The sequence below is a fragment of the Sciurus vulgaris genome (genome assembly GCF_902686455.1).
Source record: "Sciurus vulgaris genome assembly, chromosome: 5".
Lineage (NCBI taxonomy): Eukaryota > Metazoa > Chordata > Mammalia > Rodentia > Sciuridae > Sciurus > Sciurus vulgaris.
This window is the reverse complement of record NC_136465.1, coordinates 74,993,593-75,011,771: the sequence shown is the minus strand read 5'-3', so window position 1 is coordinate 75,011,771 and position 18,179 is coordinate 74,993,593. Positions and strand designations below refer to the sequence as shown.

Here is an 18,179-nt window from a genome sequence, read left to right as displayed (position 1 = left end):
GTGTGGATGATAGCTGGCTCTATTTCTAAATCATGTCTTTAAAAAAAAAGTGTTTCAAGGGATTTGGATGTATGTGATTTCATAATGCAATGCCTAGAACATACTAAATCCTCAATGTATTTTTAAGATAAATAAAAGTGTTGCTGAGTTTGCAACAACACTCTTGGATACTCTGTTCAGCAAAATGAAAGACTCAGTTGATGCTCAGAGTACATGTACTGTGTGAATGTGACTCTGGGACCTCTCAGCCTATTGCTGGATTAGGCTTCTTTGGTCTGTGAAGAGTAGAAGAGTGAAGATGAAACTTGCACTGCATGATCTATTTCTTCACCCAAAATGCTTCAGATTTTCTTCAGTGGAAATTACACAAGTTTCTTGCAAAGGTTTGATATTGCAATAGAATTCAGTGCCTAAGACAAACATACCCTCATGATATTTTAACTTCAGGGTATGACTGTAATCAGATATTCCAGTGGATTCTCTCAGGACTTGAATGTACTGTTGTTTTATCTACACTGAGACATTCTAGCTCTTGGGAGGTAGGAAAGTACTATAAACAATGGGAAAAAAGGAAATAGTGCCAGTGCAGACAAGCTTGTGTCTCTAATGAAGCCAGAGCTATGATCAATGAGGCACAACTGGTGGCCCTCACAGGCGGTGCTGGTGTTGACCCTAGTGTGGAGCTAGAACTGAGGGGAAACCTGATTCCACAGGGAAGGAGACCTGGCTGCACCCACAGGCACAGCCTAAGTCAGGGTTTCTGTTCTGGCGACTGATCATTATTGTTCCTGTCCATGGGCAGCAATATTGATGGCTGAGTTTTATGATGCCCCTGTCACTCTCACACTCTTTACAGTCATAACTTCCTAAAGATTATTTACTCAGTTTAAAATATTTGCATTTTCATTGTGACTTTCCAAGTGAGGTATCTTGTCATCACTCCTCTTTTATAATGATATAAATTGAAATGTCCTTGTAGTAACACTTTGGGAATCCACACTTCTTGTTATTACCAGCTTCAGAGAAAAACAGGAATATTCTAATGATAATGCTTTAAATAGCAACTTTTGTGGTGGTGGCAGTTTTGAGGAATGGAATTCAGAGACACTCAACCACTGAGTCACATCAACAGACTGTTTTGTATTTTATTTAGAGACAGTGTCTCACTGCATTGCTTAGTGCCTTGCTATTGCTGAGGCTGGTTTTGAACTCGAGATCTTTCTGCTTCAGCCTCCAGAGACACTGGAATTACAGGCGTGAGCCACCGCACCTGGCTTAAAGTAGCAATTTTAATAAGGTAGACTAATGCTTTTTATGTTCATTTCATTTTCATGGTCTTCTTGGAAAAAATTAATGAACATTACATTCTCTTGAGAATGGGTCCATGCTAAACTCCTGTATTACATAAACTTGCTATCATATTACAATTCCATATCCATAACCAGATGCCTGGCCACAGGTCTGAACCCATACCTGAAATGGCTTCCTGATCAGCTTCAATAGATGTCTAATGGCTTCTTTAAACTCTTCATTACTGACAGAATAATCTCTCAAAACAAAACATAAAGGCAAATAAGCATGCTCAAATCTCTTGATAACATCTGATCTTTCTTCTAAATTGTCCTTATATCTTGTAATGGGAAGTTTGATGTAAGGAACTGTGATTATTTAGTTAAAATAACCTAATTTCCAACTCAGTCTCACACTATATCATGGGCTCTTTTTATATCCCTCAATAAGAAATAAATATAAAGTATTAGTTTTTTTATATATTGAGTTTCTCATTCTTTAACAAATGTTAACTTAGTTGAAATTATTATCTGTGAGCTGAAAGTTTGGGGGAATAAAATGGTGAAAAATTAAGCCGAATTTTTCCACTTCTGTTCACATACAATGGATAAATACAGATCCTATCAAAAAAGGAGGTAGACTGACACAGACATATTTGTAGACAAAGACATGGATACCTTTTTAATACAAAGGATAATGTGTCCAAACTGGAAGAATATATATACACATATGTACATTTACACACAAGTATACATTCATTTCTTAGACACATACATATGCATGTGTATATATGTATATGTGTGGGTGTGTGTTTGTATATACATTCATTTCTTAAGTCATTCATTCATTACAGACCTTATAAATTCCTCCTTCTAAATTTGACTTCAGTCACTTATTCATGGAATTCCCTTTCTGACACCAAATGTTGAACCCACTCCCCACACCCCAAACCCAGAGAAAGAAAAGATTTCACAGTATTGCCTGTGACATGTAGCTCTCAACTCCAACCCAAGATACTCGTTGTATTTGTTTTGTTTTGTTCGATTTCTTTTTTTCTCCTTTAGGATTTGTGCATCTGGTTGGAGGACATGGACCCTGCTCTGGGCGAGTAGAAGTGAATTCTGGAGGAGAGTGGATTCCAGTATCTGATGGGAACTTCACCTTCCCCACAGCCCAGGTCATCTGTGCAGAGCTAGGATGTGGCAAGGCAGCATCTGTCCTGGGCAAACTGCCCTTCAGAGAGGACAGTGAGCAGGTCTGGGCTGAAGAGTTCCAGTGTGAGGGACATGAGCCTGGGCTCTGGTTCTGCCCCAGAAGGGCCTGTCCTGGAGGCAGCTGCCAACACAGTGGGGCTGTGCAAATTGTCTGCTCAGGTGAGACTTACAGTAATATTTTAACCTTTCTGCACACTCTTCTGTGGCAACAAAATGTGAAATCGTGTTTCTCCTTCCAGAGTACACAGAGGTCAGGCTCACGAAAAATGGCAGCTCTCAGTGTGAGGGTCAAGTGGAGATGAAGACATCTGGAGGCTGGAGAACACTCTGTGCCTCCCACTGGAATATGGCCAACGCCAATGTTGTTTGCCGTCAGCTGGGCTGTGGGGTCGCCCTCTCCACCCCAAAAGGAGCATACTTTGTGGAAGAACATGATGAGATCTGGAGAGACCGATTTCACTGCTCGGGGTCTGAGTCCTTCTTGTGGAATTGTCCTGTGACGGCCCTGGGTGTTCCCGCCTGTGCCCATGGAGACACAGCCTCTGTGGTGTGCTTAGGTAAGGGAGGTCAGGGCTGACTGGTACTCAGTTTGCTCATTGAGTGACATGATTGTGAGAGCAGACGGTGTGGAGGACTGACTTCCAAATAGAAATATTCTGTGGTGAAATATGATTCTTCTCAATAACCATACATCTTTCAGGTCCTTTAAGGGTTATTCAGAGGAATATTTTTTACTGACAAAGGCTAGAGGTTTATTATTACCTATATAGTTTAACCATAGAGAAAAAGAGTAAGATAAGGAACACACAAATACCTTCTGCAAAGTTTCCTCAAATCTTTTTTTTACATTTTTTTGTTTTTTCTAATTAGTTGTACAGAAGAGTAGAATGCATTTATATATTTTGATAGATCATACAAAAATAGGGTGTAATCTTTCATTTTTCTGATTATACATATTGCAGGATTACATCAGTCATGCAGTCAGACATGTACATGAAGTAATAATGTCTGTTTCACTCTACTGTCATTCCTTCCCTTTGACCCCTTCCCTTCCTTCACACCCCTCTGCCTAATCTAAACTAACTATATTCTTGTGTACACCCCACACCATTGTGAATTAGCTTCCACATATCAGATAAAACATCCAGCCTTTGTTTTTTGGGGGTTTGGCTTATTTCACTTAGCATAATATCCTCTAACTCCATCCATTTACCAGCAAATGCCAAAATTTCATTTTCTTTAAAGCTGTGTCCTTCAGACTTTTTATTATATATTTTCATTTGTTCTTATTAGGTATACATGATCATATAATGTATTGTGACATATTATACCTATAAGGAGTATAAATTCTCATTCTTCTGGTTCCACATGATATAGAATTACATTGGTCATGTAATGATATATACACATAAGAAATAATATCCAACTAATGCTACTATCTTTCCTATTCCCATTTCCCCTTCATCCCTTATTCCTCTTTGTCTAATCCAAAGTTCTTCTATTCTTCCCTATCCTCCCTTATTTGAGTCAGCATCCACATAACAGAGAAAACATTCAGCTTTTGGTTTCAGGGGATTGGCTTATTTTGCTTAGCATAATTATATCCAGCTCCATGCATTTACTGGCAAATGCCATAATTTCATTCTTCTTCAGGACTGAGAAATATTCACTTGTGCATATATATCACCTTTTCTTTATCTATTCATCTTCTGAAGGGCACCTAGGTGGGTTCCATAGTTTAGCTATTGTGAGTTGAGCTGCTATAAACATTGTGTGGCTGTGTCACTATAGTATGCTAATTTTATGTCCTTTGGGTATAAAACGAGGAGTGGGGTAACTGGGTCAAATGGTGGTTCCTTTCTAAGTTTTCTGAAGAATCCCTAAACTGCTTTCCACAATTGTTGCACCATTTTGCATTCCCACCAGCAATGTGTGAGTGGACCATTTCCCCAACATCTTTGCCAACGTTTATTGTTGCGTGGATTCTTGATAATTGCCATTCTGATTGGAGTGAGCTGAAATCTTGGAGTAGTTTTGATTTGCATTTCTCAAATGCTGGAGATGTTGACAATTTTTTCATATATTTGTTGATTGTTTGTATTGTTACTTCTGTGAAATGCTTCTTCAGTTCTTTAGCCCATTTACTGATTGGGTTATTTGTTTCTTTGATGTTAAGTTTTTTGAGTTCTTTTCATATCCTATTAGTGCATGTGGTAAAGATTTTCTCCCACTCTGTAGGCTCTCTCTTCACATTATTGATTGTTTCTTTTGCTGAGAAGAAGCTGTTTAGCTTGAATCCATCCCATTGATTGATTCTTGATTTAACTTCTTGGACTCTAGGGGTCTTTTTAAAGAAGTCAGTTCTCAGGCCGACTTGAGGAAGATTTGGGCCTACTTTTTCTTCTAGTAGCCTCAGGGTCTCTGTTCTAGTACCTAAGTCTTTTACCACTTTGAGATGAGTTTTTGCAGGGTGAAAGATAAAGGTTTAATTTCAGTATGTTACATGTGGTTTTCCATTTTTCTCTGCACCATTTGTTGAGTAGGCTATCTTCAATCCAGTGAATGTTTTTGGCACCTTGGTCTATTATGAGATAACTGTGTTTCTGTGGTGTTGTCCATGTATCTTCCATTCTGTACCATCTTTCTATGTGTCTGTTTTGGTGCCTATACCATGCTGTTTCTTATACTATAGCTCTGTAGTACAGTTTGAGGTCTGTATTGTGATGCCTCCTGCTTCACTTTTCTTACTAAGGATTGCTTTGGTTATTCTGGGTCTCTTGTTTTTCTAAATGAATTTCAAGATTAATTTTTCTCTTCTATGAAGAATGTCATTGGGTTACTTGTATTCTTGAATAATTGCCATTCTGTCTGGAATGAGATGAAATCCTAGAGTGGTTGTGATTTGAAATCCTAGAGTGGTTTTGAGTTATTTATCTATCTTGGAGAGTAATGCTCTATCTAAGGTGCAGGTGGCAAAGATTTTCTCCCATTCTGTGAGCTCTCTCTTCCAGTTTTTGATGGTTTCCTTTGCTATGAAAAAGTTCTCTAGTTTGAATCCATCCCATTTATTGATTCTTGATTTTACTTCTTGCACTTTAGGAGTCTTATGGAGAAATTCAGTTTTTTGGCTGACGTGGTAGAGATTTGGGTTTTTCTTCTATTAGGCACAGGGTCTCTAGTCCAGTGCCTAAATCCTTGATTCACATTGAGTTGGTTTTTGTGCAGGGTGAGAGATAGGGATTCAATTTAATTTTGCTACATTTGGATTTCCAATTTTCCCAGCTCCATTTGTTGAAGAAGCCAACTTTTCTGCAAGTATGTTTTTGGCACATGTGTCTAGTATGATATAACTCTATGTATATGTGGGTTTGTCTGTTTGTCTTCTATTCTGTACCCTTGGTCTATATGTCTGTTTTGGTGCCAATATATGCTGCTTTTGTTACTATAGTGTAATTTAAGGTCTGGTCTTGTGATGCCTCCTGCTTTGTTTTTCTTGCTAACAATTGCTTTGGCTATTCTAGTCATGAAATAAATTTCATGACTGCTTTTTCCATTTCTATGAAGAATGTCAGTGGAATTTAATAGGAATTGCATTAAATCTGCATAGTGTTATTGGTAGTTTGACCATTTGACAATGTTAACTCTGCCTATCCATGAACTTGAGAGATCTTTATGTCTTCTAAGGTCTTCTTCAATTTCTTTCTTTAGTATTGTGTAGTTTTCATTGAACAGGTCTTTCACCTCTTTTTTTTGATTGATTCCCCCAATTTTTTTGAGGCTATTATGAATGGGGTTGCTTTCCTATTTCTATTGCAGTGGATTTATCACTGAAGTATAGGAACACAATTGATTTATGGGTGTTGATTTTATAAATCCCGCTACTTTGTTGAATTTCTTTAGGAGTTCCAGAAATATTCTGGTGGAGTCTTCTGAGTCTTCAAATTATAGAATCATGTCATTGGCAAATAAGGACTATTTGAGTTCTTTTCCTTTTGGTATTCATTTAATTTCTTTCTTCTAATGGCTCTGCTTATAATTTCTAGTACTATGTTGAATAAACATGGTAAAAGAGGACATCCCTGTCTTCTTCCAATGTTTAGAGGGAATTCTTTCAATTTTTCTCCATTTAGAATGATGTTGGCTTTGGGTTTAGATATGTTCCTACTATGTCTAGGTTTTTTTAGTGTTTTGAACATGAAGTGGTGCTGTATTTTGTCAAATGCTTTTTCTGCATCTCTTGAGATGATCATGTGCTTCTTGTCTTTAAGTGTATTGATGTGATGAATTATATTTAATGATTTCCATTTGTTGAACCAACCTTGCATTCCTGGGATGAACCCCACTTGATCATGGCACACCATCTTTTTACTATGTTTTGTTATGCGATTGCTAGTATTTTGTGGAGAATTTCTGCATCAATGATCATCAGGGATATTGGTCTGAAGTTTTCTTTCTTTGTTGTTTCTTTGTCTAGCTTTGATATCAGGGTGATACCAGCTTCATAGAATGAGTTTGGAAGGGTTCCCTCTTCTTCTGTTTCATAGAATAATTTGAGAAATATTGATGATAGTTCTTCTTGAAAGGTCTTGTAGAACTCAGCTGAGAATTCATCTAGTCCTGGGCTTTTCTGGTTGGTAGGCTTTTGGTGATGTCTTCTATTTCATGGCTTGAAATTGATATGTTTAAATTTTCTATGTCCTCCTGATTCAATTTGTGTAGGTCATATGTCTCTAGAAACTTGTCAATGTCTTCAAGATTTTCTCTAGTTTTAGAGCATAAATTTTCAAAATAGTTTCAGATTATTGTCTGTATTTTAGTAGTGTCCATTGTGATATTTCCTTTTTCATTGTGAATTTTAGTAATTTGAGTTTTCTCTCTCTTTCTCTTTGATAGCATGACTCAGGATTTATCAATTTTATTTATTTTGTCAAAGGACCAACTTTTTGTTTCATCATTTTTTTGGATTATTTTTTCTCTCTTTGCTCAATTTCATTGATTTCAGCTCTAATTTAATTATTTCCTATCTTCTACTGCTTTTGGTGTTGATTTTTTCTTCTTTTCCTAAGGCTTTGAGATGCAATGTCAGGTTATTTATTTTCTGACTTCTAATCTTTTAATGAATTAGTTCAGTGCAATGAACTTTCCTCTTGACACAGCCCACATAGTGTCCCAGAGATTTGATGTGTTTTATCACTATTCTCATTTAGCACTAAATACTTTCTTATTTCATTCCTGATTTTTTTCTGCTATGCATTCATCATTTGATAGCCTATTATTTAATCTCCAGGTGTTAGAATAGCTTCTATTTCTTATGTTATGGATTTCTAATTTTATTCCATTTTGATCAGAGAGAATGTAAGGCATTCAGTCTCTCTCTGTCTCTCTCTGTCTCTGTCTCTCTCTCTCTCTCTCTCTCTCTCTCTCTCTCTAGCATTTGCAAATAGTTGTTTTGTGGTCTAATAAATGGTCTATTTTAGAGAAGGATCCATGTACTGCTGAGAAGAAATTGTATTTAGGCATTGATGGATGAAATATTCTATATAAATGTCTGTTAAGTCTAAATTATTAATTGTATTTTTTTAGTTCTATAGCTTCTTTATTTAGTTTTTGTTTGGAGGATCTATCTAGTATTGAAAGATGCATGTTAAAGTCACCTGCGTTATTGTGTTGTGGTATATTGGATTCTTGAAATTGAGAAGGGTTTGTTTGATGTACTTAGATGGTCCATTGTTTGGGGCATAAACATTTCTGATTGTTATGTACTGTTGATGTATAATGTCCTTAAGCACTATGAAATGCCCTTCTCTGTCCCTTCCAATAAACTTTGTTTTTGAAATCCACTTTATCTGATATGAGGATAGAAACCCCTGTTTGTTTATGTGATCCATGTGAGTGATATGTTTCTTCCTATCCTTTCACCTTCCATGTGTGGATGTCTTTACCTTAGGTTATTCTCTTGGAGACAGTATATTGCTGGGTCTTGTTTTTTAATCCAATCTGCCAGTCTATATCTTTTGATTGATGTATTTAGGTCATTTACATTCAATATTATTTTGGGGATATGACTTTGATTCCCTGTCATTTTGACTTATTTCTGACTTTTAATTTGATTTACTTTCTCCATTGATTTACTACTATTTTAGTGTAGTCCTCTCTGTGCTGGTTTTGTCTTATTTTCCACTATTTTTTCATGAACTATCTTATCAGGTATGTTTTGTATTGCAGTCCTTCTAGTTGTGAATAATTTTTTTTCTTTTTTTTTTTTTTTTTTCTCTGAGTTCTTTGCTCTGTGCTCTGTGCTCTGTTCTGTGCTCTTGCTTCTTGGCTCTGGTCTTTGTGCTCTCTGCTCTGTGCTCTGCACTCTGGGCTCTGGGCTCTGTGCCCGAGTCTTTGATCACTGTGCTGTGTGCTCTGTGCTCTGTCCCTGTACTCTGGCTCTGTACTCTGTGTCTGGGCTCTGTGCTCTGGGCTCTGTCCCTGTACTCTGGCTCTGTACTCTGTGTCTGGGCTCTGTGCTCTGGGCTCTGTCCTCTGGTCTCTGTGCTCTATGCTCTGTTATCTGGTCTCTTTGCTCTGGGCTCTGTTCTCTGTACTCTGTGGTCTGTGCTCTGGTTCTGTGCCCTGTCCTCTGGCTCTATGCCCTGCTCTCTGTGCTCTGTGCTCTGGGCTCTAGCTGTAGGCTCTGTCTCAATACTCTGGGTCCAGGCTCTGAACATTTTTTTAAATTTATTTTTATTGTAAACAAATGGGATACATGTTGTTTCTGTTTGTAGATGGAGTAACAGCATATCATTCGCGTAATCATACATTTACATAGGGTAATGATGTTTGAATAATGTTAGCTTTTGTTTACCATTGAAGATTTTTATGTCATCATTAAATCTGAAGTTTAGTTTTGCTGGGCATAGTATTCTAGGCAGGCATACATTTCCTTTCAACCTTGGTATATATTATTAGAAGACCTCCTGATTTTGGTCTGGATTGAGAGATCAGCCGAGAGCTGAATTGGTTTCCCTCTAAACAGAATCTGACATTATTCTCTGTCTCCTTTTAAAATTCTATCCTTATTCTGTATGTTTGGCATTTTCATAATAATGTGCCTTGGTGTGGGTCTGTTGTAATTTTGTATATTTGGGGCCTGGAAGCCTCCTATATTTGATTTTCCATTTCATTCTTTACATTTGGGAAATTTTTGATACTATCTAATTGAAAAGATTGTGTATATTTTTCATTTGGATCTCTGAGCCTTCATCTATCCCAGTAAATCTTATATGTAGTATTCTCAGGTTATCCCAGGTTATTTTCCAAGAATACTTGGAAGTTCTTGGAAGTTCTGTTCATGATCTCTTAACATATCTTCTCCATGTTCAATTTTGTTTTCAAGATTATATATTTTGTCTTCTTTTCCTGAAACTCTACCTTCCAAGTGAGCTAGTCTGTTGGTGATACTTTCAACTGAATTTTTAATTTGCTTCATTTTGTGGGTTTCTGCTTTTCTTTTTTTTGTTGTTGTTGTTCAGAATCTCTGTTTATTGCAGTGTTCATTCAGTTCTTGTATTTTCTCTCTAATTTTACTGCTCATATCATCCTTTACTTTGCAGATCACTTTCACTGTGTACATTCGAAATTTCCATCCATTTTGCTACCAATGACAGGACTTCATTTTTATATATGCCTAGGTCTATAACACCTTTTACTTAATAATTCTTTTTTCAGTGGGCACCTGGGTTGGTTCCAAACCATTACTTTTCTGCCACAATAAGCATGGGAATGTAGAATTGCTATATGTGTATTTGCTATTGCTGCATAATACATTTTCCCAAAAAAATTTTTAATAAAAAGTACATGCCATTTTGCTCATAATTTTTAGACTCATAAATTGGGAAGGGCTCTTGGCAATTGCCTCTTGGAGTCTCTCATGAAGTTGCCCTTAGAAGTCACCTGGAGCTGAGGTCACTTGAAGACTTGATCAAGATACAAATCCAGGATAGTCCATTAACAAGGCTGGCAGCTTGATGATCACCTGGGGCTGCTGACAGAAACACCCACAAATGCACTCTACACATGATAGTCTCTACGGATTAGAGTAAAGCAAGTGTCCAAATATGTCAAAGGAAAGAGGCATGACTTTCTTGGCTAGGTTTGTTAGTCAAGCCATGTTGGCTTCACCACATTCTATTGCTTACAGACAACACTCCACAATCAACTGAGATTCAAGGGAAGAAGGAATGGACTCTGCAGGTCAATGAATAGAGTGTCACAGATTCGGTGGATATTTTTAAACACTGCAGGTGTATTAAATATCCCACTATATGTATTTTCTAATTTGTGCTATTTAGGACTACCATAATTTATGGTATTTAGGACTACCAATTGTGACCTTAAATACTAAAAGGGATAAAGTATCTATGTTAGGTCTCTCACCATGTCACTTAGGTGCATGTTTATATTTTCCTTTTTTTTCCTCCTTTTACCAGTCATACTTTATTTTATGAAGCAATTTGAAAGTAATTAAAGAAATTAGCTTCTAACTATATGGTCAGTGGTCTGCAGCTCTAAATGCAATTATTCTTTTTTTTCCTTTTTATTAAATTTATTTTTATTATTAACAAATGGGATACATGTTGTATCGATTTGTACATGAAGTAAATGCATATAATTTGTGCAATCATACATTTACAAAGGGTAATGGTGTTTGATTTATTCTGTTATTTTCTCCTCCCTCCCACCCCTCCCACCCCTCTTTTCCCTCTATACTGTCCCTCCTTCCTCCATTCTTGTCCCCCTTCAACCCCCCATTATGTGGCATCATCCACTTATCAATGAGATCATTCGTCCTTTGGATTTTTGAGATTGGCTTATCTCACTTAGGATGATAGTCTCCAATTTCATCCATTTGCCTGAAAATGCATAATTTTACTATTCTTTATGGCTGAGTAATATTCCATCACATATATATATATATAATGTGATATATATATAATGTGATATATATATATATATGTATATATCACAGTTTCTTTATCCATTCATCAATTGAAGGACATCTAGGTTGGTTCCACAATCTGGCTATTGTGAATTGAGCAGCTATGAACATTGATGTGGCTGTATCTCTGTAGTATGCTGATTTTAAGTCCTTTGGGTACAGGCCAAGGAGTGGAATAGCTGGGTCAAAGGGTGATTCCATTCCAAGCTTTCTGAGGAATCTCCACACTGCTTTCCAGAGTGGCTGCACTAATTTGCAGCCCCACCAGCAATGTATGAGTGTACCTTTTTCCCCACATCCTCGCCAACACCTGTTGTTGCTTGTGTTCTTGATAATCGCCATTCTAATTGGGGTGAGATGGAATCTTAGGGTAGTTTTGATTTGCATTTCTCTTATTACTAAAGATGGTGAACATTTTTTCATATATCTGTTGATTGCTTATAGATCTTCTTCTGTGAAGTGTCTGTTCATTTCCTTAGCCCATTTGCTGACTGGATTATTTGTATTCTTGGTGTAGAGTTTTTTGAGTTCTGTATATATTCTGGAAATTAGTGCTCTATCTGAAGTACGAGTGGAAAAGATTTTCTCCCACTCAGTAGGTTCTCCCTTCACATTGCTGATAGTTTCCTTTGCTGAGAGAAAGCTATTTAGTTTGAATCTATTCCAGTTATTTATTTCTTGTGCTATGGAAGTCCTGTTAAGGAAGTCTGATCCTAAGTTGACATGTTGAAGATTTGGATACTTTTCTTCTATAAGATGAAGGGTCTCTGGTGTGATTTCAAGGTCCTTGATCGATTTTGAGTTGATTTTTGTGCAAGGTGAGAGATAGGGGTTTAGTTTCATTCTGTTGCATATGGATTTCCAGTTTTCCCAGCACCATTTGTTGAAGAGGCTATCTTTTCTCCATTGCACATTTTTGGCACCTTTGTCTAGTATGAGAAAATTATAATTATTTGGGTTTGTGTCCATGTCCTCTATTCTGTACCATTGATCTATTCTGTACAATTGACAGGTCCATTGACCTGTCTATTTTGGTACCAATACCATGCCTTTTTTGTTACTATTGCTTTGTAGTATAGTTGAAGTTCTGCTATTGTGATACCCCCTGCTTCACTCTTCCTGCTAAGGATTGCTTTAGCTATTCTGGGATTCTTATTCTTCAAGATGAATTTTATGATTGCTTGCTCTATTTCTGTAAGGTACATCATTGGGATTTTAATTGGAATTGCACTGAATCTGTATAGCACTTTTGGTAGTATGGCCATTTTGACAATATTAATTCTGACTATCCAAGAACATGGGAGATCTTTCCATCTTCTGAGGTGTTCCTCAATTTCTTTCTTCAATGTTTTGTAGTTTTCGTTGTAGAGATCTTTTACCTCTTTGGTTAGATTGATTCCCAAGTATTTTATTTTCTTTGAGGCTATTGCAAGTGGAGTTGTTTTCCTCATTTCCCTTTCAGATGTTTTATCTCTTGTGTATAAAAATGCTTTAGATTTATGCGTGTTGATTTTATAGCCTGCTATTTTGCTGAATTCATTGATGAGGTTTAGACGTTTTCTGGAGGAGTTTTTTGGATCCTCTAAATATAGAATCATGTCATCAGCCAATAGTGACAGCTTAAGTTCCTCTTTTCTTATTTGTATCCCTTTAATATCTTTGGTCTGTCTAATTGCTCAGGCTAGTATTTCAAGAATGATGTTGAATAGAAGTGGTGAAAGAGGACATCCCTGTCCTGTTCCCGCATATTTATATTTTCTATCCTTTTGTCTTTCTGTGCTTTACTGTGTATTTTTCCATGTTTTCCACTTATTATTTGTTTTTTACTAATAAAATGTGTTGGTAAGTTTCATCCTCTGAAAACTCACCTTGACTATTTACTTTATAACTCTCAAATTTTTGTTGGATTTTGTTATCAGTTCTCTACCAAGATGCACATCACGTCATTTAATATAAAATCATATCACAATTAATTAAATTACCTGTGAGAAAACACAGATATTAATTATGTGAAAATCTTCCCTTTTTTTCTCCTTTTCCCTCTTTGTTTTCTATCTAACTTCTATTTAATATGGTATTTTTTTTATCAATAGACACTGTATTTTAAAAATTATACAAAACCTTCAGAAAGTACTTTACTTCAACTTATTCATGCACTTTATTGAGAGCATATCACCTTATACAAAAACAATTTGAATTTTTGAGAAACTGGGCACTGATACTTATGACAAAAATTATTTTAGATCATATAGTATTATACACGATTTCTGGTTGCTTAACAGGATTCCTTCTTTTTGGCAAATATACTGAAATTTTCAGAGTCCCACCTTCGTCCTCTCAATGAGTAATCCCTCCAGGGGAACATAGATGGTAACAGTTTTTACTTTTATCTGAACTCCAAAAATTTTGCTGCCATGGGAACTGCACAGTGCTCTCAAGCAGCACTGATATATTCCCACTTTCCTAAAGTCACTCCTGGTTCTGCACTTAAAACAGAAAATTCTGTCAGAGTCAGAAACAGAAATCTTCATTAGAAGATCAGCTCTGGAGGTAGGAAATTACTGCTCATGTCCTACAGCTTTCAGAGGCCATCACTAGATGGTGATGTACTTTAATTGAGTTCCCTGCTCTCTAACCCCTTCTGTAGGAAACCAGACCCAGCTGCTGCCCCTGTGCAATGTCTCCTGTTCTGACCCAGCAGGACCTGCAGCCTCAGAGGGACACACTGCCAACTGCTCAGGTGAGCAAGGCCCCAGCACAAGACCCTTCTCCTTCCCTGTGTAAACGCCCACTGACATGACCCTGTCTCTCCCCAGACAGCAGAGAGCTCCGCCTGGTGGATGGTGGTGGTCGCTGTGCAGGGAGAGTGGAGATCCTGCAGCAGGGCTCCTGGGGCTCCATCTGTGATGACAGCTGGGACCTGAGTGACGCCCACGTGGTGTGCAGACAGCTGGGCTGTGGAGTGGCCCTGGAGGCCACCATCTCTGCTCACTTTGGAGAGGGGTCAGGGCCCATCTGGCTGGATGAGCTGAACTGCACAGGAGAGGAGGCCCACGTGTGGCAGTGCCCTTCCCAGGGCTGGGGGCAGCACAACTGCAGGCACAAGGAGGACGCGGGGGTCATCTGCTCAGGTCTGTGGTGCACACTGTGCACAGGCTGGGAGGGCATGGGAGGTTCCACAAGATGTTTTCTGAACCCTGTGGCAGGGTCTGGGGTTTACAGAGAAAACAGAAGGGAAAGGAGGCCCCCCACAGAACCTGTCCCTCCAGCAGAGCAGAAGATGAGGTGCTTCCATTTCCTGCTGCAGCAGGTGGGCTTCTGCTCCTTCCTTCTCAGTCCTGTTTCATGACATAAACATTCTCTACAGGATTCATTTAAGGTAGCGTTTACTCTTCACTTACTTCTGGGGACAAGAGTAGACCCCAAATGTTTCCTATTTCTGCCATAACAAATTACTATAGAGCAAGTGACATAAAACAACACAAATTTATCCTCTTACAGTATAGTTTAGAAATCTCACCATGATCTGACTGGACTATAAACCAGGTGTCAGCATCTAGCTGAAGCTCTGGGAAGACTTAGATCTTTGGCTTTTAAGCTTCTAGAAATTGCCCAAATTTCTTGTCTCATGGTCCCTTCCTTCTTCAAACCAATGTCATTTCATCCCTCTGATCATTCTTCCATAGGCACATCTCCCTCTGATCAAGGCCAGAGAGAGTTGTGTACTTTTCAATTATCAGTGAGAAAAAAATTAGTGAAACTGGAGGCATCACAATGCCAGACCTTAAATTTTACTACAGAGTTACAGTAACAGAACAGCATGATTATGATACCAAAACAGACATAAAGGCCAGTGGCACAGAATAGAAGACAAAGAGACAAACCCATGTAAATATAATTATCTCATACTAGGCAAAGGTGCCATAAACCTACATTAGAGAAAAGTACACAATTTCAGCAAATGGTGCTGGGAAAACTGAACGTCCATATGCAGTAGAATGAAATTTAACCCCTAACCCTTGCCCTGCATAAAATGCAATGGATCAAGGAACTAGGAAATAGAACAAAAATCCTACAACTACTGGAATAAAAGATAGGCCCAGCACTCCATCCATTTGGCTTAGGAACCTACTTCCTCAACAAGAATGCTAAAGTGCAAGGAGTAAAATCAAGAATTGATGAATGGAATGGAATCAAACTAAAAAGCTTTTTCACAGCAAAGGAAACCATCAAGAGCAGGAAGAGAGAGCCTCCAGAATGGGAGAAAATCCTTGCCACCTACACTTGAGGTAGAGCACTAATCACCAGGAGATATAAAGAACTCAAAAACCTTAACACCAGAAAAACAATCAAACAAAAAATAACCCAATCAAAAATGGCCAAAGAATTGGACAAATATTTCAGAGAAGAAGAATACAAATGGGCAATAAATATACAATAAAACATTCAAAATCTTTAGCAGTTGGAGAAAGGAAATTTAAAATTACACTGAGAGTTCATCTCACTCCAGTCAGAAGGACAACAATCAAGAATACAAGTAACAATAAATGTTGTTAAGGATATGGGGAAAGGGTACATTCATATCTGCCTGATAAGACTGAAAATCAGTCCACCCACTTTCAATAGCATATGAAGATTCCTCAGAAAACTTGAAATGGAACCACCATATGACCCAGTTATCCCACTGCTCAGTATATACCTAAAGGACTTAAAATCTACTACTACAGTGATGCAGCCCATGTCAATGTTTATAGCAGCCCAATTCACAATAGCTAAGCTATGGAACCAAACTTGCTGCCATTTAACAGATGAATGCATAAAGAAAATGTGGTATGTATACACAAGGGAATATTGATCAGTCATAAAAATAATGACTTTATGACATTTGCCAGGAAATGGATCTGGAGACCATCATGCTAAGCAAAATAAGCCAATCCCCAAAAATCAAAGGTCAAACGTTTTCACAGATATGAGGATGCTAACATACAAGTTTTGGGGGGAAGTAAAGAATGGAAGTTTATTGGATCAAAGGTACTCCTTGGTGTCCTTTACTTTGCAGATCAGTTTAACTACATAAATTCTAAACTCCTACTCTGACGTTTCTTCCACCATGATGTTGGTGGATTCTGTTATCAGAGTATCTTGGTTTGCATGGGTGATTATTTCCATTATTTTTTTCATGTTGCTGTGTGTTTACTCATCTAGCAGTGTAGATTTGAGGTGGTAGAGATTCTACCCTGTGGACTTATAGTGCCCCTGAAGGTTTCCAGTACCTCAACATTTAGGGGGAGACAAATAAAAACAACCAATGCAAATGATATACAGCATTAAACCAAACAGTTTCTGCTCTGATGTCTATGATGTTGACACAATTAAAAGAAAGGATATGATCAGTTACTTCCTACAATACAAACACTAAATTTGCAAAATGGTTTATATTTGAAATGGTGCACATGAAGAGAACAGAAATGATGGAAGATGTGATGATTATGAAGGAGGAGGAGAAAAGATAGAAGTAAAAAATTAAAGGGAGAGTGAAAGAGACAACAGCAGATATTGGCTGTTAGCAAAAGAAAAGAGCAAAAGAGAATCAAGGGAAACAGATAAGTGAAGGAAATAATATATTTAAATATTTTAATTAAAAAATAAAAACTAAAAAAACAAAACTAATATATACTAATCAAACATTCTAGTACTCAAAAAGCTGATCAATGAAAAATTACCATCATTGAAAATGCTAGAAATGAGAAAAGAAAACAAATGTGAATATGTGTAAATGTCAAAGAAACATTACAGTCACAATTAGAGAAAAGAAAAGAAATAAAAAGATCTTGATGGAAAGTTAAAGAATTATTTCCATTGGAGCTCAAAAGATTCTCAGCTTCCTTTCTCAGTGGTTTTATATCAGGTAATCTGGAGCATGGTGCTTATACCACCCTCAGGGTGGGCTTGTTAGAGTGACAGAGGTCATGCCAGAGGCGGAACTCCTGGGGACAGGGTTTAGACTTAAGTATCCTCCAGGTTCTTTGATGATTCCCAATTGGTCTGGAGATTTTAAATCAGTGCACCTCCAGGCTCCAGCATTTGGAAGACTATACCCCAAGGATCTCCCCTGGGCTCCACTCATGTGCTGAAGGAACCAATTCTTAGTCCATTACATCAACTGCAAACCCCACATCTTCTGGTCTTGGTGAGTCTCCAAAAACAATCTCTTCCACCACAAGCCCTTGCAAATTCCTGGCCTCTCAATTTGTCCTGCCAGCAGCCACATTGGAGGCAAGGAAAGAGCCAGATAGGTTTCCATGACCACAAGTCCCCTGTGTAAACCTCCCTCCACATTTCATTTTCTCCTAGTCGCTTGGCACACTCTATGTTAAGCTGTGTGACTTTATCAGGCCAAACTTGGGTTTGAGAGTAATCAGCCCTCACAGATGCTGGTCCCCATGCCTTAACTGCAAAATGATTCCTTCCATTTTCTGTCCCCTGCATGCAGCTGGGAGAGAGTGGGGTTTCTTTGCCACCCAAGGATATTGTGCAGTGCACCTTTCAATTTAGTCAGATAGTATCCTTGTTCTCTAAACTCTCTATACCCAGCTGTGCTTCAGACCTCCTAAAAATGTGGGTTCCTTTAATTTCCTTGTGCTTTCAATTGCTTGTGGAGGGACTGTTCTGGATGGTGCCTCCATCTA

The 18,179-nt window shown here is 37.9% G+C and overlaps 1 protein-coding gene across 1 annotated transcript in view; it reads left to right on the top strand.

The window, feature by feature from the left end:
* The window catches only part of LOC306662939 (antigen WC1.1-like), a 114,062-nt gene that overhangs the window by 41,633 nt on the left and 54,250 nt on the right, over window positions 1–18,179 (top strand). The window contains exons 3-6 of the mRNA XM_079143196.1: window positions 2,355–2,663; window positions 2,744–3,061; window positions 14,138–14,230; window positions 14,307–14,621. Coding sequence (XP_078999322.1) covers window positions 2,355–2,663; window positions 2,744–3,061; window positions 14,138–14,230; window positions 14,307–14,621 — 1,035 coding nt within the window. The remainder of the gene's footprint in view (window positions 1–2,354; window positions 2,664–2,743; window positions 3,062–14,137; window positions 14,231–14,306; window positions 14,622–18,179) is intronic.